Source organism: Hirundo rustica, chromosome Z (assembly GCF_015227805.2).
Source record: "Hirundo rustica isolate bHirRus1 chromosome Z, bHirRus1.pri.v3, whole genome shotgun sequence".
NCBI classification, from domain to species: Eukaryota; Metazoa; Chordata; class Aves; order Passeriformes; family Hirundinidae; genus Hirundo; species Hirundo rustica.
The window spans coordinates 55,719,235-55,745,768 of NC_053488.1; the positions used below are offsets into that span (position 1 = coordinate 55,719,235).

Genomic DNA, 26,534 nt, shown 5'->3' on the forward strand with positions numbered 1-26,534 from the left:
CTTTGGCTCTCTATTGTAAAAGCAGAAGGTTCTGAAAGTGGCTGTAACATTCTTTGCGCATAGAGAATCCAGTTGCTGCAAGTAATAGTGTTACTGGTTTAGGATCACAGAAGACACCATATCCCCTTTTTCATTTGCTGGAATGTAGCATGTATTTGCTCATTTTTTTTTTGCCCAAGCATGCCCAGGAGCTGCTTGCTGAGTTTACATGTTACAGGTCTTCCTAGTACTCAGTCAGATGCTGGCTGAACAGAGGACAAAAAGGAAGGAGGTGCGCTGATGAAGAGTCACCTATGAGCAATTTATATGCATAGAGTATCACCACCCAACACAGAACAGATTAAATACTGCCACGATGCTGTGCGAAATGGAAAGTTTTGAATTTTGAATTACTATAGACAGTGATCAGTGGGGTGATTAAAAATAGCAATACTGTCATACATGGTTTTTAGGACATGCTTGGGATTCTCAACTGTGTGTTTAGAATGTTTCTGAAAACCTTTACAGCCTTTTAACCTGATTTTTGGGGAGCTAGAGAAACTTGTGATATAAGTTTGATGCTGAGGAGTTTATGGATATTAAGCATCTTCTAGTGCCATCTGGTAGGCTACAGTGTTTTCTGTACATGCACTGTATTGATACCACCTCAAATACCATCTCTATCTCCAGTCCTGTCAGAAAAGCAAGTGAATCTACTCCTTAAGCGTCCCCACAAGTTATGGGTGATAATAATGGCTACATTTTGTAAAGTATTTAATTATTCACTTTTGAAGAATGCTACAGATGAGCTTAACACCATTATTGTTCAAGAAATAAATGGTTACAACACGTTAGATGTGGAGCTTTTAGGGTCCTTTCATGCTGTGTTATTCTTTTTCTCCTCCCTGAGGTAGTCAGAGCAGTAGAGAAGTGTTTGCAATCTTGATTAAGGAATAAAGCAGCACCATCCATCAAAGGAGACTATTGTGATCCTTTTTCAGACTTCTGTTAAAGGTTGAGTTATACATAGGTGATGCTGGGCAGCTTGCCTTGGGAAGTTCCTTAAGGTATTTTTATTGAGAGCACATTTTATTACCAACATTCAGACACAGGTAGCATTGTGTTAGGCTTTTTAAATTGTGAAAACTACAGTAGCATTTTTAGTTTGGTGTATCTTTCCTTAGATATAGCAAGAATTCCTGTCCCACAGAACCTCAGTGGATATTCTCTTATACCGCTGCTACATGAAAAAGCTGAGAGTGAAGCACCACCCAGAGGACGTCGACCCTCCTGGGTACTGAGTGAATTCCACGGGTGCAATGTGAATTCCTCTGTGTATATGCTGAGAACTGGCAAGTGGAAATACGTCACATACTCAGATGGCTCTTCAGTACTGCCCCAACTCTTTGGTATGCTACTTTTTTTTGTTTTGACTGACTCATTAATCTACTCTATTGCAAATTGAATCTTAACTGACTTTTTGTTTGTTACAGACCTTACTGCTGATCCAGATGAGCTTACAAATGTTGCCATAAAATTCCCAATGACTGTAAACTCCTTGGACAAAATACTTCGCTCTATAGTAAACTATCCAAAGATTTCTTCTTCTGTTCAGGAGTATAACAAACAACAGTTTATCAGCTGGAAACAAAGTTTGGGTCACAATTACTCAAGTGTTATTGCAAACCTTAGATGGCATCAAGACTGGTTAAAGGACCAAAAAAAGTATGAGAATGCAATTGACAAGTGGCTTGGTAAGTAGATACAGACAACATTGATTTCATTTGAATGAGGATATATTAATATTATGTATTTGTAATATTATGCTGTATTTCAAGTTTTAAAATTATTTTACTATATAATGTATTGAAAGTAAAGATTCCTGAACTATTACTGCTTTATGTCAGAAAGCCAAGAGCACCACAACAAAACTAGAGTTCTAAATGTTACTGTTCTGTAAGTGTAAGTGTATATAGAAAGGGTAGTATGCAAATACTAATTGTGTGTATGGAATATTTAGCTGATTGCAGAAGTACAGAGTATTAAGCATTTGAACTCAACAGGAACTTCCATTTATAAGGAAAAGCAAGAATTAGAAAATCTAGTGGAGTAAAGTACCAGTTACAGTGCAATTTGCTGTGTGTATTATAAGTCTAGATTGAATACACATTCATCCACTTTAGAGAATCTATAGCAGTTAAAATATAATTAAAAACTGGTACAGGTAACCAGTACAGGTTGGAACATAGAATTGGTTTATGCAAGTACTGAACTATATCAGCATTCCTGTGTTACATGTGATTAACTCCCCATGTTTTCAAGGTCTGCCTGCTAATTTCTTCCTTCTGGATCTGGTACTTACCACTCCCCGCTGTTTAAAATTCCATAATATGCATAGGCTCGTAACTGAACATACGTACAAGTGAAGGAGAATCTGATCTCTGGTTATCATCATAAATTTAAAAAAACCCAAAACAACAACAAAAAACAAACACAAAAAAAATCCTCTTGACAAACCTATGAGTAGAGAAATTCTCTGGAAAATGATAGTGTGATTTGCATAACATAAAGTAAAAACTGCTTGAATGCAGTTGGATTCTGCATGTAAATGCTTTAATGCACATCAGTGAGTGGAGAACTGAAACCTAAAATATACACAGAGGAGACACAGTTGAAGTTTGCAGGAAGAGTTAAGACAAATACTATTTCCCATTTTTTCAGTGACCTGCTAAAAAAAGTGTAGTTTTGGACGTAAGATTTAGGTAACAACTCTTCCACTTAAGGGTATATGTAATTACAGTAGTGCTTAGGTTTGCTAATTCCCAGTCACCATCATTGCTGCTATAGTACCAGTTCGGAATTACATTATACTTCATACATAAAATGTTCTCTTAAATCCATTATTAAATGCTCAGTAGTAGCAGCAAGCCAGTAAAAATAAACATAAAAATGAGACATATTTTCTGATGGCTACACACTTACTTCATGAGCAACTTGCCATGCAGACTTAAAAAATCTTGAAACCCAGTAGCACATGCCATTATAATTCTTATTAAAATGAGTTCAGGTACAGTTGAAATTGCTTAAACAAAATAAATGGGCTGTATAATCAGATTAAGTATTTATATACATATGAAAGTTTGTTCAGGAGAAAAAAGAGTAAAGAAATTCCCTCACTTTCCAGAGGTCTGGACGGAATGCAGTATATTGTCCAAAATGGAATAAAATAAAATTACGGTGAACTGGATTTGTTTTGTATGTGTGCTTTTTAATGACTGAATGTTTAAAATGTAGGGAAATTGTATTTTGTCAGTTCTGTGAACAGTGCTTTCTTTGAAGAGGTGAGCATTTAAGACTCACTAATGTTAGGTTTACGAAAGTGCCATTTGTGATAATTCTCTGAAATGGAAGGACAAATAGGGAAGAAACCTTGCAACCACATCTTCTACCACAGATAGTCCAGAGAAGCCCAGTGCATGGGGACAGACTTCTTGAAAATTCAGGAAGCCCCAGGAATGTGCCAGCTTACAGAGAAGAGCTTGTTGTTGTTCAGGAAACCACATAAAAAGGTTCTTCTGCTGTGTGACATGGCTTGCAGTTTGAAATGGAATATGTATCATCCAAAAAGACAAAGTAGAACGATGAAAGAGAAGTTATTTAAACAGAAGGCTGCGCTTGCTAGTATGGTATTTAGAAAAGTTTTAGTATCTGTTACTCTTGAGGAATAATTAGAAAGAAACACATTAATTTATGTTTTCCTGGAGACTAGAATTTTATAAATGTTTGTGACAATGGGAGTCAGAGCTGGGAAATGGTGATGATGGGCAACAAGGACTAGAAAAGATTAACAAAGTAATTGGATGCCTTTATTTCAGGAAAAAGTGTAAGGAACTTAGATTAATAATAGGCATAAAATAATTCAGAAAAGCAGAATTTTCCTTGTGTGCTGTTTTGCTTTCTGTAATTTCTTTTTTAATACCTTCCTTAGTTCTACCAGTATTCCATGAAGTTTCTTTAGAAGCGTGACTAGAGTTACTTCCTTGTGTTTTTATTTTCTGGGTCTCCTTGTAGACTCTTAGCAGGGATTTCTAGTTGTAAACACTGTAAAGGGATACAGATTCCTAAATTTATGTCTCCTTGGGTACTATTTTCAAACTTAACACTTTCAAAAATATTGAATGTGATTATCTTTTATAAGAGATGTTGTTGTTCTTCTGGGTATCCATTATAGGTGTTGATATTTGACTGGCTGGATTGGGATGAGTAGGCACCCTTCCCCAACAAATCTCATTTAAAGCCCTCTTCAGGAGTCTGGCAAGTCTCTGACCAAAGATGCTTTTTCCCTGCTTTGTCAGATGGGCCCCATTGCCCCCCAGAAACTAGGGCATGGCAAAAGGGCTGCGTAACCAAAGTCCTGACTATGGCATCATGGTTCAAATCATTTGCTGCCCCTGCCAGGTTCATCTGGCCTTTTCACAATAATATAATTTCATAACCTGTGAGCCCATAAAGAAAATGCACTTATTACATCTGTCATTCTAGTTTTAGATTGCTCAGGCATAGCTAGGAAAAAGCCTTTGAAATATGAGAAAGCATGTCAAAGCACATCCCTCACAGTTGTGTTATGAGCCATTAGCAACAAGAATAAAGCATATTGTTAATTTAAACAAGTTTAGAAAACCAGGATGAGTATCATCTTTCAAACTGATTTTTCAATCTTCTGGGTTTTTTAAATTTTAAAGTGAAAGATAATATGTATTTTTCTGAAGCACCTTGCTGTCAAATGTTGCTTTATAGCTTTTGATAAACTTAGGTACTTGTTTCAGCTTTTGTGAAGTCACATTACCTTTAATTCCTTTCTCTTACTGAAGGTGCAATGACTAGAAAGTTAAAATTGGAAGCACTAAAACTCCCCATAAAACATACAGATGGAACTTTAATCTTACAGAACTATCCTGAGGTCTTTAGGCATATGTAATACTGAAAATTTCACTGAGGCATTAAGCCATGGAAAGCTGGTATTTTTACACAATTTCTTGTAAACATTAAATCTGTATATATAACCTTATTGTTTTTAGAGCAGATACTTACTGGAAACCTAGAGGAACTCTGAGATTTAATTAAATGTAATGAATAACAGCATATATAATATAGTTAAAGAATTTATTCTTCACAACCAACAACCATACTAGAATTATAACTTTTCTTAAGAATTATTTTTTTTAATTTCTGTAATAATAATAAAAATTACCAGAAAAGTGCAAATATCCCCTTTGCCATTGTCTGAGCATCCTGAGCCATTTACAATATAAACACGACCTGCTTATGTTCTTCGATGGATGTGTGTGTGCGCCATGCTTACAGACAATATTGCCCTTCATTGTAAACCGAGAAATTAATCTATAAAATGTAAGATATTTTGAGAAACACTTCAGTAGATATTAATCAGAGTCTGATATATATAATACTTTTGTTCTATTTCATACAAACTGTGAATAAAATATAGTTATGAGAAGTACTCACAATCCTAAGTCTTAAAATATCATGTCATAGATACACGAATTCACAGAAAAGTATGCTATAAAGATTATGAGGTGGAACGTGTTTGCTTCAGGGAACACCACATGATTATGAAGAAAATCTAAGTAAATTCCTCCAAGTTACCTATTCTATTACAAACTGCTGAGTAACTCTAATCACAAATTATTGAACTACTGGCACCCTCTTCGAGTGGCATTCATCAAGTAGATACACCCATCTTACTTATCACATTTCTAGTAGTGATTGGCAGGGTTCTCAAAAAAGGTTTGAAGAAAAGTTTGTGTTAGTTACACAAACACATTTTGGGAAAGGATTATTCTCCACACAAACGCATAGAAACTTGGTCTCTTAACCAGATTATATCTGGAGTGCTACTTAAAAGCCTAGAAAAGATTTATTTTAAAAAAAAAATTCTAGAAGTTATTTTTCTTTCACACTAACTAATAGCAAAACATTTGGAGGTCAAGGTGTTATCAAGTAACTAAACATATTAACTAAACAGATATAATTTAATAGAAAAAACAGTAGAGTAGGACTAATTTACTATTAGTGAACTAGTAAGAAGTTATCTAAATGAATAACTTTCATCATCATATTCTAGCTCATCTTCCTCATCATCCTCCAAAAGTCCATATTTAAATTTGTGATAAATTGTGCCATCCTTGCCCATGTATACAATGTCATCTTCGTCGTCATCATCTTCATAATCTCTGTCTCTATATTCAATCACTTGATCCTCATTGTAACTGGGATTCTTGTGGTAGTTGCTCACAGAGGAGTGATTTGTCAGCTTCTCATACCGTCCTTTATTGACAGGCTGGATTTTGGTTCGTGCCTTTCTCCAGATGAATACAATGGCTCCAATGACAAGCAGAAGCAAAATGCAAATGATAACAAAGAAAGTAGTTTTGCTTCTTTGTGTGGGGGGTAGAGTTGTCTGTAATACACAGTCATCTACAACAGCAATTAAAAACAAAAGAACAACAATAAAAGGATGAAATGAGCTTGTATTTGTATGTGTGTATCGTAAAAGTCTGGTACAGTGTGTCTGGTATAGTAACAGCAGTCAACAAAATACCTAGCTTTTCTGGTACCACAATAATGGTTTTTTTGTTCTTATGCAGTAAGGATGTCAGTAAGGTTGTTGGGATACCTATTCTCCATTATTTGATTCAAAATAATGAGAAAGAAGTGGAACAGCTAGCAGGCACACAAATGCAATGATTCAGATGTCTGTTCATTGAAGTAAGCTAATTCATAAAACCAGTCAGCTTACGAAATGCCTGGCCATTTAACATAGTAGTTGTGAGTAGTAGTGGGAGAAGCAGCCATCAGACATAATGGTTGTTATTCGAGTTAAACTGTCCCTATTTTTGATGAAGCAGTAGAAACACACTGTTTACCAGTACCACTTTTTCACTCTAGTCTAGTTTTCAGGCAGCATAATGTCAGCATAATCAACCATAAACGACTTAGCAATATTCCTGCACTTCAGCATGGTCCTACCTTGTATTTCACTGCAATCACAGCACTCAGGGGTTTCTGCTGGGTCAGTGTCACTGCAGCAGGGCAGGCAGCGGTTTTCCTCCAGGAAGAGCTGCATGCTGGCTGGACAGGCTGTGCAGTTGAGAGGGCCAGGTCCCTTGCACTCAGTGCACGAGCTGTCGCATCTCTCACATTTGGGTTTATTCTCCTTCAAACACAGAACACAAGCAATGCACCTCTAATTTTGTGTGGTTTTGACCTGGCCTGGCAGTTCTGTCCTGTCATTCACCATCGTGGTTGTCATCTCTGGGCACAATGAGTGTCTATGTGAAAATACAATAGCAAATTCAAAATTTCCTGTTTTCTGATTTCTCCGTGATCTGCTTGTAGGATGTAAAGTGTTGTAAGAGCTTAGAGATCTCAGCTAGGCAGGATGTTAAAATTTACTCATGCTTTTAAGCTTTTTGAGCCAGAAAAGTAACTGACATGGAAGAAGCAATATGAAATATTCTGGGAACAAGCTGAATATGAATTTTCTCTCTACCCAAGGAAGAACTGGAAGTAAGGAATAAAGGTAGTTGAAAATTTTTAGCAAAACAGATTTCTCTTAGATTGTGTTGCTTTCTTTCTACAGAAACAGCTTAGATTCAAGTACTCTTCCTAAAGTCCAGACTTCTAGGAACCACCATGTACAGAGACTATCAGAGGTCACTGGGATCACACCTGCCTTGCAGAATGCTCAGAAGTCAGTTCAGTGTTTCCAATGTTCACAGTTCCTGGCCATGGGACATGTTCACTGTGAAGGTCTGGAAACTCCAATAAACTTTCACCAAACTTGCAGTTAGGATCACAAGGCTGTTTATGCTGGATGGAAAAACCTGTGCAAGATTGCAGGAACATAGCTGTTCATAATTTCTTAGAGTCAAAGCTTTTGCAAAGACTTGCAGACCTGTGTGGTCCCCAGCCTCAAATAAGGCCATTTTCTCAGATTCGATGCTATGAAGTAGGACTGTCAGGAAGATATTCCAGGGCAGAGACTCCAGGCTTTGTAGAGTCCCAGGCATACCTTGCTGCTATATTGAATAAACATCTTTAGAAGGCAATTGGTGTGGAAATCTGGAAGGTGGAGTACCCAGGCTTATGATACCGACCCAAACCTAACTGTGGTCCTGATCAACTAAAGGTACAGCTCTGTTAACTTCTGCCTATCCTTCTACTAGAACTGTCTGCCAGCAAAGCTGTCAATCAAAAATGCAGAAGAATTTCTTACAGAAAAGGCATCAGAAATTCAAGAGGAAATCTCAGATATACTGGAAGAAAAAACCACTGTATCATTAATAGAACTGATTTGTTTATATAGTTTTGATATCTTTGTTGACTATAAGGTAACCCCAGAACGAGAAACAAGGCTTCCCCTGCCAAAAGAGGAAAAATGTAATCATACATAAAGATAGGCACCATTAAAAACTCAGAGAAAACGAATATGTTGTTTGTATTGTGTAGAAAAAGCCTTTAGATAGGTACCTTTTGTCCTGGTGTCTCCTGGACTTTGTATTCACCTACGAAACAGTCTGAGTTGCACATTCCGTTTAATAAACTGTAGCTCCATACACAAGATGTGCAGCTGAATGCTCCCTTCCCTAGACAGGCAAACAAAACAACAATATTACAACAGGAAATGTCAGCTAACTTCTTTTAAAAATTGTACTGACCACTGCTATGAAGCAAAAGGATATTTGTCAGTGGCAACAATCATTAGTGAGGGGTTCCACATGAAGAGGCTGGCATTAGGAAAAGCTTGTACCTAGTCGTGGGGCTTTTTGTGCAAACAAAATTTATTTCTTACGTGTTTTGATATTTATGAAAAGATGATTTCATAAGCAGTTGTACAGGGAATTTCTGACATATTCAGGAAAATAAATTAGGTCAGAGCACTGAAGTAAAATTGTGGAGAACCAAATGCTGTTCTTCACAAAATCCATGCTTACTTGCTCTGTTAACCAGTTTCAAACAGACTTGAATTAAGAGACGTTTATGTTTAAATGGAAAAATAAATTACTTAGTTGCATAAGGAAAAACCATTATTCATTAGGTACAACCAGAGCACCATATGCACCTTGTGTGTCAAAGACTCTTTTTAAAGACAGATGCTGCAGTATTTCTGGGAAATGTGATGGGTTTGTCTTAAGTGTCAAGATACACCCACCCATTGAACCTAGACATTTTCTGCCATTGTCTGAAAGGAAGAAAATGAAAATGCAAGGAACTGGCATTAGCAGAAGTTAAACTGATGAAGATAGTAACCTTCCTTAACACAGAGAACTTCCTATATTACTGTGCATAAAAATAATGATAAAAATTCTGTCCCATAGTATTTATGCCAAATAATGTGAAAAACAGGAGGTGGTCTGTAAATTAAAATGCCTATCTTTTTTGTTGCAAATCTAAACAAAAAAAATTTTTGCTACTTTTTTTTTAATGTTGTTATGCAATTGCATTGTAAAAATTCTTGAACGTGGCTTCTTCATTCTAAGTGTAATTTTCTCATGTATTTTGTTGCAGTTAGCTATCTATACTATCCAGTATATCCACTATCTAAAAACAGGTTTTGTGTTACAGTGTCATATGGTTTTCTAAGCTGCAGCCTGGAACCCATTAGCTATAATCTTGGGTAAAAAAGGTAAAAAAAGGACACCAAATGTATCCAAGAGGATTAATGCTTTTTGTTTCAAAAGTAGTTTAATTAGGAAAGTTGGGGAACCAAAACCAGTGTCTCACAGAGCAAAATAGTCTCTGAAAATTAACATTGAGAAATACATAACTATATTAAAAACAACAAATCACTATGCTTTTGATTTGTGTTTACCTTTCAACCTAAAATTATGATTTAAGGGTCTTATCCCATTGTAGGTTGTAGAGATGTGTAGTTCAATTAAGTTCCTTAGCTTTCACAGAATAGCCGACAGTAGCTCAAGGATTGAGGTATTTTTCAATCATTCTTAATACTCATGTGAAAAATGGGGTCCATCTCTGGAAGAAAGTTAGCCCATTTTCTTATGATGAGCATTTTTGTGAGAGGCCTGGCTGATGGAAAATTCATTACTATTGTCCATTTTTTTCTATTCAGTGACTTGGCAACATATGACTCAGTCTTATCTCTCCCTACTAAGTGGCTGTCTTTCCTTTTGTGCTCTGTACTAGAAGCAGTTCTGGAGAAAGCTTGACAGGAATTCATATACTTGCTTTCACCTCATTTATCAAAGCAGAAATAAATCAATGGAGCAGTGAGTGCAAGTCACCAAGAGCCAGGAAAAGTTCAGCAGCCCCTGGCAGAGGTCTGCATCACCCACTGTGGCTAAAGTCATGGACACACTGGTAGCACTGTATGTGGTTAGTATCTTTGTGAAGTGTTCTCAGATCTTGGAGCCAAGATTCCAGGTGTATGGATGATCCCTTTTTTAAAATTATTTTTTCCCAAAGCAGAACATAAACTTTTACCTTCACAAGTTAAACAGGAAGAGTGGCATCTCTCACAGACATTGTTGTCCTTGTTTTCGTAGTAGTACTGAGGACAAGAGCTAACACATTTGTTTGTGGAGTGCAACAGGTAGAAATGTGTATTACAGGAAAGACAGTCTGTGGGTTGAGGCCCCATGCACTCCTTACAACTTTTGTGGCATCTCTCACATGATCCAGTGGAATTTTGTGCAAAATACCTGAAATAGATCAGATAGGCATAGCTTTGCATGAAGGTCAGCAGTGACAGGAAAACCAACATTTGCTTAATCCTTTTTACCATGATTATATCTGTATATATAAATGAATGTAAATTACATCCATATATGTACATGAATGTCATGTACCATTCCAAAATGAATGCAGGTATTTGTAATCTTAGTGGAAATAGAATTAATTTCATTTCCTTTGGCCACTAGAATTCAGCTACAAAGCACAACTCTGTATAGTGTTTACAGCAAAAATTTCTAAAATCTGAGTTTAATTCAGATATAAAGTATTGAAGTAGGGAGGGTTTGTGTGATTTCGTTGAAAGATGGTTGTTAGAGTTCCAGTTTAATGGGATGGACAGCCAGTGTGATCCATTGAACTCTAGTTTTAAATTGAATGGATCTGAAAGAGAAATCATAGGTTTACTTTCTAAATTTGAATTTCCCAAAAGAACACTGAATTCCCATTTTGAACTTAAACGGATTAATTATAAAGTTTCTCTCTAGAATTATGAGTGTTCAGTTCAATTCAGTTCGAATTCATTTTAATGGTTGTTTTTGTTATCACCCACTATAAGCATTAACTCAACATGAAAAAATTGTAACCTTATCCAAACTTCATGTTAAATGGGGGCCATAGTGGTGGTTAGATGATCTTCTGCCTGTGCTCAGGCTGACTGACATGTAACTTAGTATACTTGTTCTGGTTCACATTGTTCTGTATAGAGACAGACAAGAGCATCCTCTGAGTTTAAGTATGTCCACACCACATCTAAGCAGTTCCCATCTGGGCACCAATTTTGGAGTTTTCTACAGTGAAGGGAGGTTTTCCATCGCTAGTGTACAGGGAAAATACAAGAAATTTTCTTCTGAAAACAAAATTCAGTCCTATTTCACACTCAGTTCTATTTCCACACATCTGGAATGCTGCAGTGATCTAATTTCTCAAAGCTCTCTCTGTGATGCAGATCTCAGCAAAAGGTCTTGGGGCTTACCCTGCTGGACACTGGGTTACACATCCTTTTCCTTGTCTGTACCAACCCAATTTGCAGGAAATGCACTGTGAGCTGTGTTTTCCAGTGCAAGTGTCACAGGTGCTGTGGCATGCAGAACATCGCCCCTCCATGCTGTCAGCATAATGTCCATCTGGGCATGTTTCAACACAGGTTCTGTCTGCAGAGACAACAATATAAAGTAACATATCATATTCAGTATTTGCTACTATAAAACATGCAGCTGTACTAGAGCAAACTCTATCAGCAGGAGGTGCTGATAGATAATGTATCAGAACAAGAAAACACAGTGTTGGGGTACAGTAATTATTTTTTTATTCTTGCCAATTCAGTAGTCCTCATGTCTGTGTTTTATGCATATTAGCAAGCTCTTCAGGACAGGGGAGTTTTTGTGAAAAATAAAGTAGTATAATACTGAACAGCAGATGTGTTTTCCTTAGATTAATCAAAAGCAGCAAGGCAAGTTTTTATCTGCATTGCTGTTTTCCCTTGATTTCACTCTAAGCATCAATCTAATTTCCTTCTGTGTAGATGATGAATCTGATAGTAAATTTGAGATTTAATGACATTTGTTTACTGGTCTTTACTCTTGTCTGCGGCTTCTACTTTATGTTATAGAATTAAATGTCTTTAATGCTGCAAAGCCAGGTAAGTTCCACATTTTTCAGTGAAATTTCAGTCATTTTAGTAAGAGTCCTGAATGAGAAGTTAGTAGTATTGTAATTAACTGCAAGTGCATAAAGCTAATAAAGTAGTAAATTACATGTAATAAGCTTTTGCTTATTACATACTTGTCTTGATAATTTTGCTGCTTGGATTGCAGTTGGGCAAAGGAATATACTTTCAGGTTCAGGGGTTTTTGCATTTTTATCTCAGTTCCAGTATGTTTATCTGTATTTGTCCATCAATTTTACCAGTTGTAATGGTGCAAAACAGCTGAGTGTGTTGTTTAAAAACTAAGTGATGCAAGGTCTCAGAAATATAGGAATGTAAAATCTGCATTAGAAGTAGACTCAAAAAACTTTTAATTTACACTCTTTTTTAGATCTTCTTGCATGAAGGATTATTTAATATTTTTTCTCCTAATGATTTTCTAAAATGTTTGTTTGCTTTTAGAAAAAAATATGTGGTGAAGAAATGTTTTGGTGTGATGATTTTATGTTTTTTTTTCCAATTTGTTTCTGCGACTGTATAGTCTCAAACCTACTCTTTGCTCCAAATTCAGGAAAGTAATTTCGCACCTTAGCGAGACACTAGGTGCTGACTAAGTGATCCCTTTTAACAGATGTTTAAGTATTTCTTTGCTCATCAGATTGCTGCGTTTATGGATACATTAACAGCAGCAACGACAAACCTAATGATACCCCTCTTTTGAAATACTTGTAGGAGGCAATAGGAGGAGTATATACCAAGTAAATGAAATATATGAGTTTCCTTCAGTCATGGTGTTTGTTGCTATTTAGAAATCCTGCATTAGCCCCGGTGAGTGGCAAGCCCTGCCTCACAGGGTTTCCACATAGCCCTGCTGAAGAAATTATCTCTGCACAATTTAACTACTTGGTCATGTCCTTCTTACATTATTTAGCTTGGTTGATGCAGCCCAAATGCTTTGCAAATGTGATGAAAACTTGTCTATTCCATGCTTTCAGTGTAGAAAGACATCTAGAGGCAGGAGAGAGATACTTACTGAGAAGGTATTGGTTATTTACACAGCTAAGACACTGGTGTTCAGTGGGTCCTGAACAGTGGAAGCATTTCCTGTGGCAAGATTTGCAGGTCTGAATTTCCTCCATGTAGTATTCGGTGGGAGAGCAGAATCCAGGTAACACACAGTGCCCATCATGGTTCAATATCCATCCATTTCTGCAAGTTAGGCAGGAAGTGGAAGAAGAGCAAGTCTGACATGTCCTGTTGCATGCTGAAAAGGACAAACAGTAGGAATTTCACCATTTCTGGATTTGTGTCAGTGTTATTACAGCTTTAATTTTTGAAGGAGCAGCTGTAATCTCAGGATGACAACCTGAGGGAAGTAATCAATCTTATACAAATAGTTCCTTAGGTTTTCTTTTGCATCACTGCTTTTGCAACAAATAGAGTCTCCAGCAATTCTCAGCAATTTTGCAGCCATTGTCAGCATTTTACCACAGTGGTTGCCTGTAATAATAAACATATGTATCCTGGCTACCTCCCTCTCTGCTTTCTTCAATTTTTGCTATTCTACAATACACCTGATTATTTTTCTGCATTAGCTATCCTCTTCAGCTCCAAGACACTGGTAATGACATTTGCTGTCACACGGAGGCCCTTAGGGGGTGACCTTTAAACAGACCAATTGTATCTCAGTACTCTTCTGAAGAAAACAACTGCTGTCAACCTTGGCAGTCTTTGGTGGCTTCTTCATAGTAACTCCCCTCAGGGCACTCTTCAAAACACATGCCGTTGTAGAGGACAAGCAAGCTGAAAGTGCATGCTGTGCAGTCATCAGAATCCGGCCCGTTGCAGTCCTTGCAGTCGGCATGGCAGGGAAAGCAGTGCTTGTCTTCCGGGTAGAAGTGTGAAGGGCATTCCTGCACACACTTCCCCTCATGCAGGAAAAACTCGTCCATACACTCTACAGGGGACAGCAGAAGATAGGTAAGCAAATAGGCAGCAAATTCTGACCTAAGTGCAAGAGAAGGTAAATCCTAGGAAACTTTAAATTCTGGATTATCTGTCGTTACAGAAGTCATCAGAACACCTTGAGAAGGCAGGACTTCCTGTTTCAAATCTTTTCCCTCCACTGGTCCAATCCTCAAGTGGTATCTTCTGTGTGACAGCAAGAAACTATGAAAAAAAGTCACTTGCTAAAGCTTTGGTGATATTAACCAAGCCATTTGACACTAATATATAGATTGCCTTTCTTCTGACATTTTTCTGCGTTATGAACTTCCTCTAAAACCAGGAATGTACATATCTGAAGTTCTTTTTAGTTTATTATTGAAATATGAGTTTAGCTAGAATATATTGACCTAATGTTTGTTTTGCCTAGGGCTGTGAATAAGTTGCTATTTATTATTATTATTTTATTAGATTTAATACGTTTGTTTATGGTTTGGTTGGTTGTTTTTTGGTTTTTTTTATTTCATCCATGTTAATTTTTCCAGCATGACTCACTCAGTATTAACTATCCTTAATATTTGGGGGGGACATTTTTGGGGTGGATGTTTTGCCTCGCCTGGATACCGAAGGCTTTCCTAATATCTTACTTTACAGGGATTTCTTTCTCTAACAGGAGTGGTCATTTGCAAAAATGGTAAAGAGGTGTGAAATTCAACTGAGCTAGGAAAAAACCAAATCTGTATTTCACATTGGTCCACATATCCAAGTTTTTAAGTTTGGATACACTAGATCAAAAATAAAATTAAACCAGCAGGAATCTCTGAAGAACTACAGGACCAGGAAAAGCAATGTGACATCTTTACAGATTTAATCATTTAGTCTCATCATAATCTATTTTAGAGATTAACAATGATATGCACATCACTTTTTTTGCACATTACTGAATTCAGATTTGGTTTTCTGTCAGTCTCTCTCCAGACAGATCAGGTGGATTTTATTCTACGCAGCAACAGTTCTTTGCAATACCTGTGCATATTTCATCCTGAATACATTCCTGGCACATTTCAGGGCAATGTTTGCAGATTCCTTCAGAGGCAAAATGCTTTTCTGAACAAGCAGATTTACATTCCTGGTGCTCCAGAAGCAAAGGACTTTTACAGGACAGGCATTGGGTTGCACTTCCCATGCATGTCTTACAGGATCCACTGCATTCCTTGCAAGTCCCAGAATTGTTAAAATATCCCCTATGGAATGAAAAAACAAACAAACAAACAAACAAACAAACAAAACACCAAACAAACAAACGAAAACAAACCCCAGCACAACACCACAAAACAAACTGCTGGTCACTCCAGGCTATGAGAATTACAACTCTAAATGAGACTCTCCCAGCACACACACTTCACTAGATCAAACATGTTTCTCACACAATTTTTTGCCCATCTTGCACTTAACATCCCCTGTGTCTAAAAGCAGAAAATGTACATGGTACAAGGGCTTTCCTTTCTTTTTGTACCCACTGTGTAAGTTATGTTGAACTGTTATGTCTTTATTTCCCTCTCACATAAGATAGAAATATATATAATATTTGAGAAAACATGCAATCTCTAGTCTTGTGCAGCTGATCTGCAGTATTGAGATCAAGAAAAGAACGAACATGGTAACCTCAGTGGCTCTAGAGAAGAGAAAGAGAAGAGATTACTCTGGAGGGTTGTTAAGTAATGTACAGGCTACGAAGAATAAGTGCAGGTATTTTAAAACAACAACAACAACAAACAACAACAACAAAAACACAAAAAACAAGCACAACAACAACAAAAACAACCAAACAAAAAAATCAGGATAATACCTTCCCTTAGTGAGAACAGGCTAGAGAGGACAAAGAGGGAGTACATTTTTCTGGTATCTGTGGTGTGAGAGCAAATCTGGACAGCCACAGTCATAAATACTAGTCATAAATATAGAAAAAAATCTGCACCTCTGCTTCAGGTGAAGATGGATAGAAGAGATGCTGAATTCAATCTGTCTACACTCTCAAAACCAAATTGTTACAAGGTTAGAGGATGGGTAAGTTGACATTTTGAGATGATTGCTAATCCACAGAGCCATTGATGAAAACTAAAGAAGTTGAGACAGAAAGTACTCCCAGAATATGTACTTTACATTAACAGATTTATTATTCCTTATAGGGGGGTGCTTCTCTTTCTCCTCTTGGACATGATCTTTCCAAAGAAAGTCTGGGGAGATGCATTAGGAGCAAGGTTAGAGAAAAGGCAGGAGGAGCCATGCCCGCCACCTATTCTCATCCTTTTTTATCCTCCAACTTTTGTCAAGGTCCTGCAACTGCTTCTCACAGTCCTGTCATCTTTTCTTGTTCCAATGTTGAGTATTTGATTAGCTCAGTCTTTAAAAATTCCTCTGTCAGAAATTAATTGTGCAGTAAATCGAACCTTTTTATTGCTTTTAATCCCTTAAAAACATGTCCCAAAACCCAAGCCAACCCTCTTTATTAAGAGTCTTATTTTTTGCTTCAGTAGAGAGTAGTTTTGTCTCAAGAGCTTTACCGCAGGGTCTGAAACTGGAGTTTAAACCCTGTGAATTCTGTTCAGTGATGGGAAGCCATTATTTATTGTCTTGAATATTGGAAAAAAGGGCATAATAACATCTAAAATGACTAGTGCTAAACAAAAAGTTTAAGTTTTGTTATACTGACTCTGAGCGGGATAACTGGGAAATCAGTACTAACAGACATATTAATGTCAAAACAATTAATTGTTGTATGCCTCAGTTTATAGAAGTTGTTTCTGGAGTGGAGTAGGCTTTATTGCAACTACCTTGCACTCACTGTGGTATTTCATGAAGAAAACCTCTTCCACTGGCCCTCATTGACTTATTTGACAAAATTACCAAGAAGGCAGTGGCAGAGACATTGCAAGAAAAGCAGGAGCTTCACATTTTCCTGAAGGAAAAAGGTTAACCAAACAAGGCTTTTTTTCTGCTTAGCACTGGTTAGCATACATAAGATGAATGCTGATGAAAAAAACATAAAAAAGAAAGAACCTGATCTAGTAATGTGCCTGATCTAATATCCATTGTAGTCAAGTGGAAATATTTTTAAATTCCACATATAAAAATATATAAAAATAAACATGAGACAAAAAGAGAAACACACATCATTAAGTTCTGTATTTACATATCAGGACTCTAAAATGTTTGCTGTCTGAGTTTTTATCTCTGCAGTGTACTACTTGGAGGATGGAATAAACTGGAGAATGTCTAGAACCTTTAATATCATTTTCCATAAAGTCCCATGTTCCTAGTAAAGTCATTGAGATATGTTCCATATTTCATAGGATTTAATGTCTTACCTTCACTTTTGATTTTTTTACTTTTTCTCTAACCAAAAGAAAATACTGTTCATTCAGACAAACTGAAAAATACATTTATCTTAGTTTCTGGTAACTTGTGTTACATTAAAGTCTTCCTTGAAAGTTTAATAATGGATCTGAATTTAAAGAGAAAGAACACAGAGAAAAAAAATGAGGGAAAATATAAGAGGGGTTACTTACTCAGGGCACTCCTGTAAACATTTGCCTTTGTGGAGGAAGAGCAGCTGGTTCTGTTCAGCCTGACACTTCTGACAGTGCCACTGGTCAGAGCACACCTCACAGTCATCCCTGCACATCTCGCACTTTCCACTTGCAACGTTGCCAAAATATTTTGGAGGGCACAGAGAAACACAAGTATCGTGGCTAAGAAATTTTCCTGGCAGAAGAGCAACCCAGGGGGGTAAAGGGATCAATTAGAAATATATTTTAAAAAAAAGCTTTCAACTTCTCAAAATTCAGCTTTGACTCTTAAAAGAATGAATAAAACATGCTTTCTTTAAGACATTTCCCAAAATATTTTGCTCAGGCTTCACTGACATTGACAATTAGAAGGAATCATAAGGATTAGCTAGTATGTCTCACTGAAGAAATCCCTAATCAGTAATTTCTGCATCATATTTACAAATTTTAATTGAAAGGAAAGAAAAGGAACACCATCAGCATGACAATATTTTAACCTATATTGCCGAGGGCATGCCCTATTGCCTGAATTCAACTGGTGATTTTCTGATTGCACTTTAAGCTGTTAAGGGACTTTATAGTGATCACTGACAAAAGTATTCTCTGGAAGCATGCAGGATACAGAATATTAGAGTCACTTGCAAATTTATCCAAGGAAGCTGAAATGTTACCTTCTGGACATGAAGTACACACATCAGCATATTTCTCACAGGTTATACATGAAGAGTCACAGGACAGCAATTTTCTATTTCCATCTGGGGTGAAAGGGAAAAAAGTTCCTTTTTTTACCAGCTGGTTTTCTTAATTTCTCCCTTTAGAAGGGACACTCTGTATGGCTTTTCCTAAGGTGTTTTGAAAATGCACCTCTGTGAATTTTTGGAATTCACAAAGTTGAACTTGACTCCTTTCTCCGAAATGGTAAGTAAGTTATGAGCTAAAGGAAAATATGTGTTCACATTCCTCACATTCACTAAGGCATTGTTCTGCACTGCTCATCACAAATCAGAACAATAACAATGTAATTAATTTTATAAGTATCCCAATAATCTTAATTTCAGTGTAGTGCTTCAAACCCAAATACAGATATGTTGTGCTAATAGATTGCAAACAGAAAGATCTAGAAAGTATGTACATTTGGGGACTTGGTTTAATGAGATATTTCATGGACATTTTGAACAAAATTGTTGTAGAACACCATTACCCTGTAACCTAAAAGTTCTGAGTCAGAAGGAGACAGAAATCATATAATCATAGAATATGTTTCTTTGGAAGGGACCATCCGTATGATGAAAGTCCAGCTCCTGGCTCTGTGCAGGATACCCCATAAGCTGAGAGCATTGTCCAAATGTTTCTTCAACTTTTGTCAGGCTTGGTGGTGTGTCCATTTCCCTGGAGAGCATGTTCCAGTACTCAGTCACCATCTGGGTGAAAAATCTTTCCTGGTGTTCAGTGTAATCCTCCCCAACTAAGCTTCATGCCTTTTTCTTGTCTTGTCACTGATCACAAGAGTAAAGAGATCCATACCTGCTGCTCCACTTCTCCTTGTGAGAATGTTGGAAACCACAATGAACTCTCCTCTGCTTTAAGCTGAGCAAACCCAGATGACCTCAGTCTCCTCCTGTAAAGCTTCCCTTCCAGACCCTTCACCATCCTCAGGGCCCACCTTTGGAGGTTTCCTAATACCTTATTTTATTTTCCATACTGTGGTGCACAAATCTGCATACAGTCCTCAAACTTAGGCTGCATCAGTGCAGGGAAGAGCAGGACAATCCCCTCTTTGACCAGTTGTCAGTGCTATGTTTAAAGCATCCCAGCACACACCAGGCCCTCCTGGCTGCCAGGGCACACTGTTCACTCACATTCAATTTGCCATCTATCAGAGCACCGTGGTCCATTTCTACAACACTTCTCTTCAGCCTCTTATTCCTCAGTCTGTACAAGAAACTAGGGTTGCACTGTCCCAAGCTGCAGAATCCAACACTTGCCCAAATTAAAATTCATGCAACAGGTGTTTTCCCATGTCTCTAACTTATCAAGGTTTGAGAATAACAGTTATTAAATATTTCTCCCCAAAGGTACTACTGCCTCCTGTTTCCCTCCAAAAGGGAGCCTAATGAGTGTCAAATGCAGTTCTTACGACTGTGGAAAATAAAATTTTGATTATGCTTTGCAGAACCATGACAAGGTAAATTGTAAATTGTAAAATGACAAGGACATTGGAGCATCATACCTAACAGAGAAAAGTGCGGTGCAATGCAACCATGTACCCAGCATTCAGCTTTGTATTTTGATACTAGCAAACTAAAACAATGGCTAAATGTATGTCTAATGAGAAAATAATTATGGACCAACAGACAACACACAGAAGCCTTGTGATTTTTCTGAAAATATAAAATAAAGACAAAACCGAAAGTTACTCACAGGTTGAGCTATTAAGCACACCCAGCTCATCCTGCAAGTTAAATGTGTATGATTTCTGTAGGTTGATTGATTATAGTTAACAATTAGCCAAATGCAGCATATCACTAAATTCTTTTGTTCTGCCTGTTATGCAAGATACTTTAGAATACTGAAATTTTGAGTGAAAGCCGTGGAAGAAAATTCTTCAAGTAAAACACAAGGAAAGAGAGCAGGAAACTTATATAAAGCCCTTTCCCTCAAGGAGAAATGATGGGCATTATACTAAGCAGATGAAAAGTGTGTATATGCATACCATACCACAGGGGAAGAAGAGAGAATAATAATAAAGGCATGAATAAGAGAATACGAATGAGAGAAGTTAGATCCACATTCAGTGTGACTGGGGATGGTCCATAACAGTATGTAATAACCACATCTGACACTACCATTAGCTGAGAAGCCTCAAAAACTCACTGAAGTACAGAAAAGTCTCAATGTAATGACCCATGGAGAGCACAGCAGATCACAACCTGGGTGTTTAACGGTAGGTCATTCACCAAGGACATGCTTAGTCAGTCTTTACCAGGACTGCTTGTGAATACTACTTGTACAGGATATTGAAAGCCTGTGGTGTTACTCTTCCTGGCAACTGGCACAACAAAATTTTTCCAGATATAGCTGTATCTTTAAAAGCGAAGCGACAGAATTTTACACCAATCAGTAATGAAGGAATGGATTACTAGAATCTCACAAGCTGCTCCTAGATACAGAGAAATAGTACAAAAGTAAGTTGACAGTGGGGGGGAAAAGGTAGGGAAGAGTCCCTCATAACTGCTGGGATCAGTCAATGGGCTGAGCCTGTCTTTTCCCCCACAGGGATGCCTGTTGGGTAAGAATCATGTTTTCTGCAGGCCCAACATTTTACTGGGGATTAGAGCTTGTCTATCTATTACTTTGAATACATTTTTTCAGTCAGATGCTATCACCAACAGCCTTTGAACCTTAAGCTGTCACGATTTTACATTCATAGCGAGTGTTACTCCATGAACTGTCAGTGTGTGTCCTTCATGGGCACCAGCAGTGGCTGGCAGTGGGTAACACACCCTAGTAAAGAGGAAGATGTGCTTAGGGGTCTCCCTTACGCAGCTGGTCTCTCTGGCTGAGTCAGTGGAACCACCCTCTGATCCAGCAGGACTGCTCAGTGAAGGGTCCCCCCAACGGGACACTGACAGAGTGGTCGGGCACAAGGGTCTTGCTTTTCCTGGGATGCTGACAGACAAATCCCACCCTAATGGTCCAGCAGTCCTCCCACACTAACACTGACTCTTGCTGACATAATTTCTATGGCTCTTTTTACCCTCCTGGTTATGTTTTATTCCTGTATTTCTGTTTCTATATTTCTATATTACAGTATGTCCTGCTAAAAGGACTCAACTCTCTATAATTGATACTGATTGCAGAGGGAAGTTTGAGTCTTTTTTAAGGTATGTAGCATTTTAAGGTATGAAGTATTTTGACTTCTCTTATGCAAATAATAATCAAATAGATAATTGCTTACTTTTTTGAGGTTTGCTGTCAAAGGGTTTTTTGGAGACTACTCCTTAGTTTCATGTTTTTCATTACTCTTGAGTATTTAATGAAACATTAGAAGTTTAGAACACATAAGAAGTGTCCTTAATATACACTGTAAGAATATAAGAAATACTCCAGAAATTTGGCTGTAATAAGGTTTTCTATTATCCTAACTTTATTTTTGTTGAACTTCTCTTTTTGCTGTTTTAGAGTGAAGATCAGGTGAAGTTAAGCAGAGAAGTCGTTAACTATTGCTGAAGAATGTTTAAAGGAGCTTATCTTTCTAAATGTTTGAAGCCTTACCATGCAAAATAAAGATTTTTTTTTTTCTTTTTTTTTTTTTTTTTTGTGAACTAGGTTTTTTTTTTCTGTTTCCCTTTTTAAGTATGTCCTGTTTTTTGTAATAGTTACTATTTGCCACCAGAGAGGAATGTACACAAACAATTAGGCTTCTGCTGACAACAGAAACAACATTTAGCTTCCAGTCAAATATAAGTGTTTGAATTTCCCAATTTAAATATTGACAGAAGAAATTTGTAATTTTTTTTTTTCTTTAATGTTCTGGATAGGTAAAATGAGTCTTTCTTATGACTGTGGCTTTCATTTACTAAAAAAACCTGAAACAGAGCACATATTTACAATAATATGAACTTCTTAAATGTGCAGTTTCTTCACTTTAAATGTAAGATCCTTCCAAAGATTAACCGTATAAATCTGAAGAAACGGTCATGCAATATGTACTTCCTTAGTCTTTGGACTGATTGCAAACAGAAAGCTTGAAAATAACTATGTTTAAACTGTTGGGTTCTATTTTCCGTTCCCTTAAAGTACTTGAGTGTTAAACAAAAAGAATAATCTTTGGAGACCTACTGAGTGGTTTTTATCCTTAAACTTACATTCTCTTAAAAAAAAAAAAAAAAATTAACATCCACTTTTTATTATCAAAAGCAAAAGCCCTCTATTTAAGCATGGGTCAGAATCTGAGTCAAGACTGTTTTTATTCTTGTGTCTTTGTCAGAACGAGTAACAGCTTTGGCCCAGCTAAGTCTCATTCTTTTATAGAATCTGAAAACTGAATCTTGTTATTTCTTGAGCTAAATTTTACTGCAGCTTTGAAACTGCCCAAGTGCTTTTGTCCATTCAAGCAGTTCAAAGGATTATAAAACTGGAAGGGTGCAGAAAGACTGGGAAATATTTTTTCCCTATTCTCTTTTCTCTGTTGGGGTTGTGCATCATAAATGAGACAAAGGCAGATTTTCTTGAAACCTATCACTGTAAGTTGTTAACTGTGATCCCAAAATGAAGGAAAAAAATTGAGTGAAATTTTATTTCCAATTTACACAATGTTCCCAAATTTCCTTTATTTTTGCTTCAGTCATCTTCCTTTGAGTTCCCAACATTTTTTCAATCTGCTTTTAGAGAACAATTAAATGAGTCCTCAAAAATATTCAGGGTGAAAATCATGGGTTCATATGGAAACAAGTATGGTCCTCTTCACATGCTCACCACTTGTTCTGGAAATGTGAAGTTTATTTAAAAAAAAAAAAAAAAAAAAAAAAAAAAAAAAAAAAAAAAAAAAAAAAGCTGAAATCCTCTACAAAACCCAAGGATATATAAGGAGAGATATGTCCATATATAAAGAAGCATGCCTTGAAGTACAAAAGCATTTCAATTACCTAATAGTTCCTCCTTAATTTCATTCAGAACCACAATGGTGTTGTAAGAGTTTTTTCTAATTTCTCATCTCCTTTGTGCTGTCCACCTTACTCTCTCTACCTGTTCCTTTTGGAGAATGGATCTTTAGGGCAGGTAGTGCAGTCAGAAAGTGTTGGCAGAAGATGGTTTATTTCCTTGTCTTGGTTTTGAAAGACAGTTGTCTGCCAAGGAAACTAGAGCTTCCCTTGGAATGGAGAATGGAAATCCCCATCCCTCCAAATTATTCTTTCAGGCAAAGATATGGGAATAGGAGTAACAGTTCTTTACTAGGAATATATATTAAAAAAAAAAAAAAAAAAAAAAAAAAAATCCTGGAAAAAACCCTGACAGAATCAGAGATACGACCTGGCACACTGTTAGTGAGGGTGTTGGAAGTAGTGCAAATAAGTCCTCCTGGAGTAACAGATGTGGTTCTGTGTAGTAGAGATGGTCCTGTAGAAAGTCCAGTGGTTAACAAGAAGGCTCCAATCTTCCTCTGGGAATCCAGTGGAAAAACAGGATACCTTGTGTCCTTCAGTCCCAGTTTTTATCTAGCTAGGAACAGCTGGCTCCTCCTCCACTGGGTGGAGCATCTCACAGTGGGATGATGGAATGTGTCACGTCATTGGTGGGCCCTAATGGCCCATTATCAGAAGATTTCCCCCTGGGGGATGTAGGGGTGGTGAAAGAGATAAGAAACACTGCCCCACCTGGTTTTAATGGCTGGGCCGTTATCAGAAGGCATCTGCCCAACTCCCCCCTGGAGTTACAAGAGAAGGATAAAACATCTCCCAAAAAACAGCTTTCAGCAGATGAAATAGAATACACAATTTTAGGTTACATAATCCAATCCATTCCTTCAATTTAAGTCTCATGTATTCTTGCTTTTCTATGAGTAAATAGGGGATTTAAAACTTTGTAATTTTAGTTGCTATCAAAGTAGGTCTCTGCGTACATTTGTAATATTCTTAGCTCCTAGATATTAATTTCTGGAAGGATTGTATATTTACAATATATTTTGTTATTGGGCTGTGGAACGATTACTCTGGTGAAGAATGCAGAAGTGAATGAAGTGTTGTTTCTTACTGGGATGTTATTTCTTTTAGAAGGTGACCTGTACTGTGTAGTAATAAGTGATTTGAATTTTATCCAGTTGAATTGTGGCTTAGATATTATTCTGTGCATGGCACTGTTCCTGCAAAACTAATACAATCATGAATAAAAAACCAAAAAAGATTACGTGTTTCCATGAGGTAATAGCAATTATATAAATATAGTAAAACATATTGAAAACAATAAATATATGTAATAAAATCCTGGACTTCTCCCATTGTGAAGATTTAATGTGAACTGTAAATTTATAAAAACTATAGGAGTGCTGGGAAGCAAATGACAGTCCCCAATAACCATTAGTCATCAATTTAGTTATCTTGTAACAATTATATTATTTTACAAACAAATAACCAGAATATGAAATTGTTATGCATAAAAACATATTTGATAATGGATATTTTTTGTTTGCTTCTAGCAACCTGAAATTTCATATATGGATGGTGAAAATGGTCTTCTACCTCTTCCCATGATGCTGTAATTCTGCACTATAAATGCAATAATTTTCATGTTTAAAACTCTGTGACCCATTCCTTCCTACTGCTGATTTTTCTCCAGTCTACTGCATAGCCCATTCCTTTTTTTTTTCCCCATATTCTGAAACCTTTATATGTATATATGCAGAGCTGCATTGAGGTCCTTTTAAAGCCTAAATTATTGTTTTCTCACAACCAATATAGTTTTACTGATTTTATTTTGCTCTGTATCTAGGAAAAGGAAAATGCAGTTGGTTAGTGGTGCTTCTGGGAGGTTGTTCTTATTATTGGGGATGGTATGTAACAGTAAACTGTTGCTATTTACCTGCATGTAAAGAAACATGTATTCCATCATTAGCAATAGAACTCATCCCATTTTTAATTTTCATTACAATGTAGCATATTAAACCAGTGACTATTTTAAGAGTGCAGCCTTTTAGTGATATGGCAAAACAAAGACCTCATCGTAATCTGCAAAATATCTAATCCAGTGAATAGGGGCCATGTACTCACTTGGTGAATTAAGCTTATATTAGTGTGTTTCCTGGCTTCCAAATTCATCATCTGGTACGTGAGATAAATTACAGATATTTTATACTAGAAGCCTAGAGTTCCGTTGTTGGACTTTTTTTCCTTTCTCCTTTTCTTGGCTTGCCCTGTCTTTTTAAAAGCCTGAGTAACAGACATAATTATGTTGCATTATTTCAGACCTGAATATGACCTTTAAAGATTCCTGATATCAGCTGAACAGTTTGTTCAGCAGAATATACCAGCAAAGTAAATAAAGTTTTAAATAGGTTTTTTTAATGGAATGTTTTGGATGCTGGAGCGTTTGCTCATAAACATTTGTGGGACAGGTCTATAATCTGTGCTTGCATAAAAGATGGAAGTGAAACCTTGAACATGATAGATAATAAAAGTGTATTCCACATTCACAATGGCTTTCATTCTAACCTAAATGGAATAGTCACTCGACTTGCAAAGAAAGTCAGACCTGGAGTTATTTTCTCCATGGAAGGTTTTGATGTACTGCTTTTTAAGTTATGTTATCCTTGGAACCAGCAAAACAAGAATATTTCCCAAAAGTCATGCTGTTCCATACTGTATGTCAACTTCACTAAACCCACAGTGGAACCCACTGAATTCACATGGCTGGAGGAGCCACAGAGGAATTGTTTCTAATACAGTTCAAGTCTAACACATCAACTCTAAATTAGTACATATCTAAAGAAAAAGAGTAAATGGAAGAGTAATATAGTAAAAGCTGGTGTAAACCATTAGAAGTGGAAAATTTGTCTATCTTCCTAGTTGTGTTGTCTCCCTGCAACTGTCCGGAGCAGGCCTTGTAATGAGGATGCATTTGGTGCTCTC

At 36.9% G+C, this 26,534-nt stretch overlaps 2 protein-coding genes across 4 annotated transcripts in view; one reads left to right on the forward strand and one right to left on the reverse strand.

Moving 5' to 3' along the window:
- The window catches only part of ARSK (arylsulfatase family member K), a 56,117-nt gene that overhangs the window by 15,291 nt on the left and 14,292 nt on the right, over positions 1–26,534 (forward strand). Inside the window, exons 7-9 of one of the 3 annotated variants that reach the window (XM_040089350.2) lie at positions 1,164–1,388; positions 1,473–1,733; positions 25,106–25,154. In XM_040089350.2, coding sequence (XP_039945284.2) covers positions 1,164–1,388; positions 1,473–1,733; positions 25,106–25,113 — 494 coding nt within the window. In that variant the 3' untranslated portion in view covers positions 25,114–25,154. Of the gene's footprint in view, positions 1–1,163; positions 1,389–1,472; positions 3,299–25,105; positions 25,155–26,534 lie in introns of those variants that run through there. The other 2 variants (XM_058423987.1, XM_040089349.2) reach the window with 2 other exon arrangements.
- The window catches only part of PCSK5 (proprotein convertase subtilisin/kexin type 5), a 240,040-nt gene continuing 219,591 nt past the window's right edge, over positions 6,086–26,534 (reverse strand). Inside the window, exons 28-37 of the mRNA XM_040089345.1 lie at positions 18,582–18,665; positions 17,911–18,106; positions 15,368–15,585; positions 14,118–14,354; positions 13,431–13,661; positions 11,726–11,903; positions 10,504–10,721; positions 8,530–8,645; positions 7,027–7,213; positions 6,086–6,474 (exon numbers count right to left, since the gene is read on the reverse strand). Of these exons, the coding sequence (XP_039945279.1) occupies positions 6,086–6,474; positions 7,027–7,213; positions 8,530–8,645; positions 10,504–10,721; positions 11,726–11,903; positions 13,431–13,661; positions 14,118–14,354; positions 15,368–15,585; positions 17,911–18,106; positions 18,582–18,665 (2,054 nt within the window). The remainder of the gene's footprint in view (positions 6,475–7,026; positions 7,214–8,529; positions 8,646–10,503; positions 10,722–11,725; positions 11,904–13,430; positions 13,662–14,117; positions 14,355–15,367; positions 15,586–17,910; positions 18,107–18,581; positions 18,666–26,534) is intronic.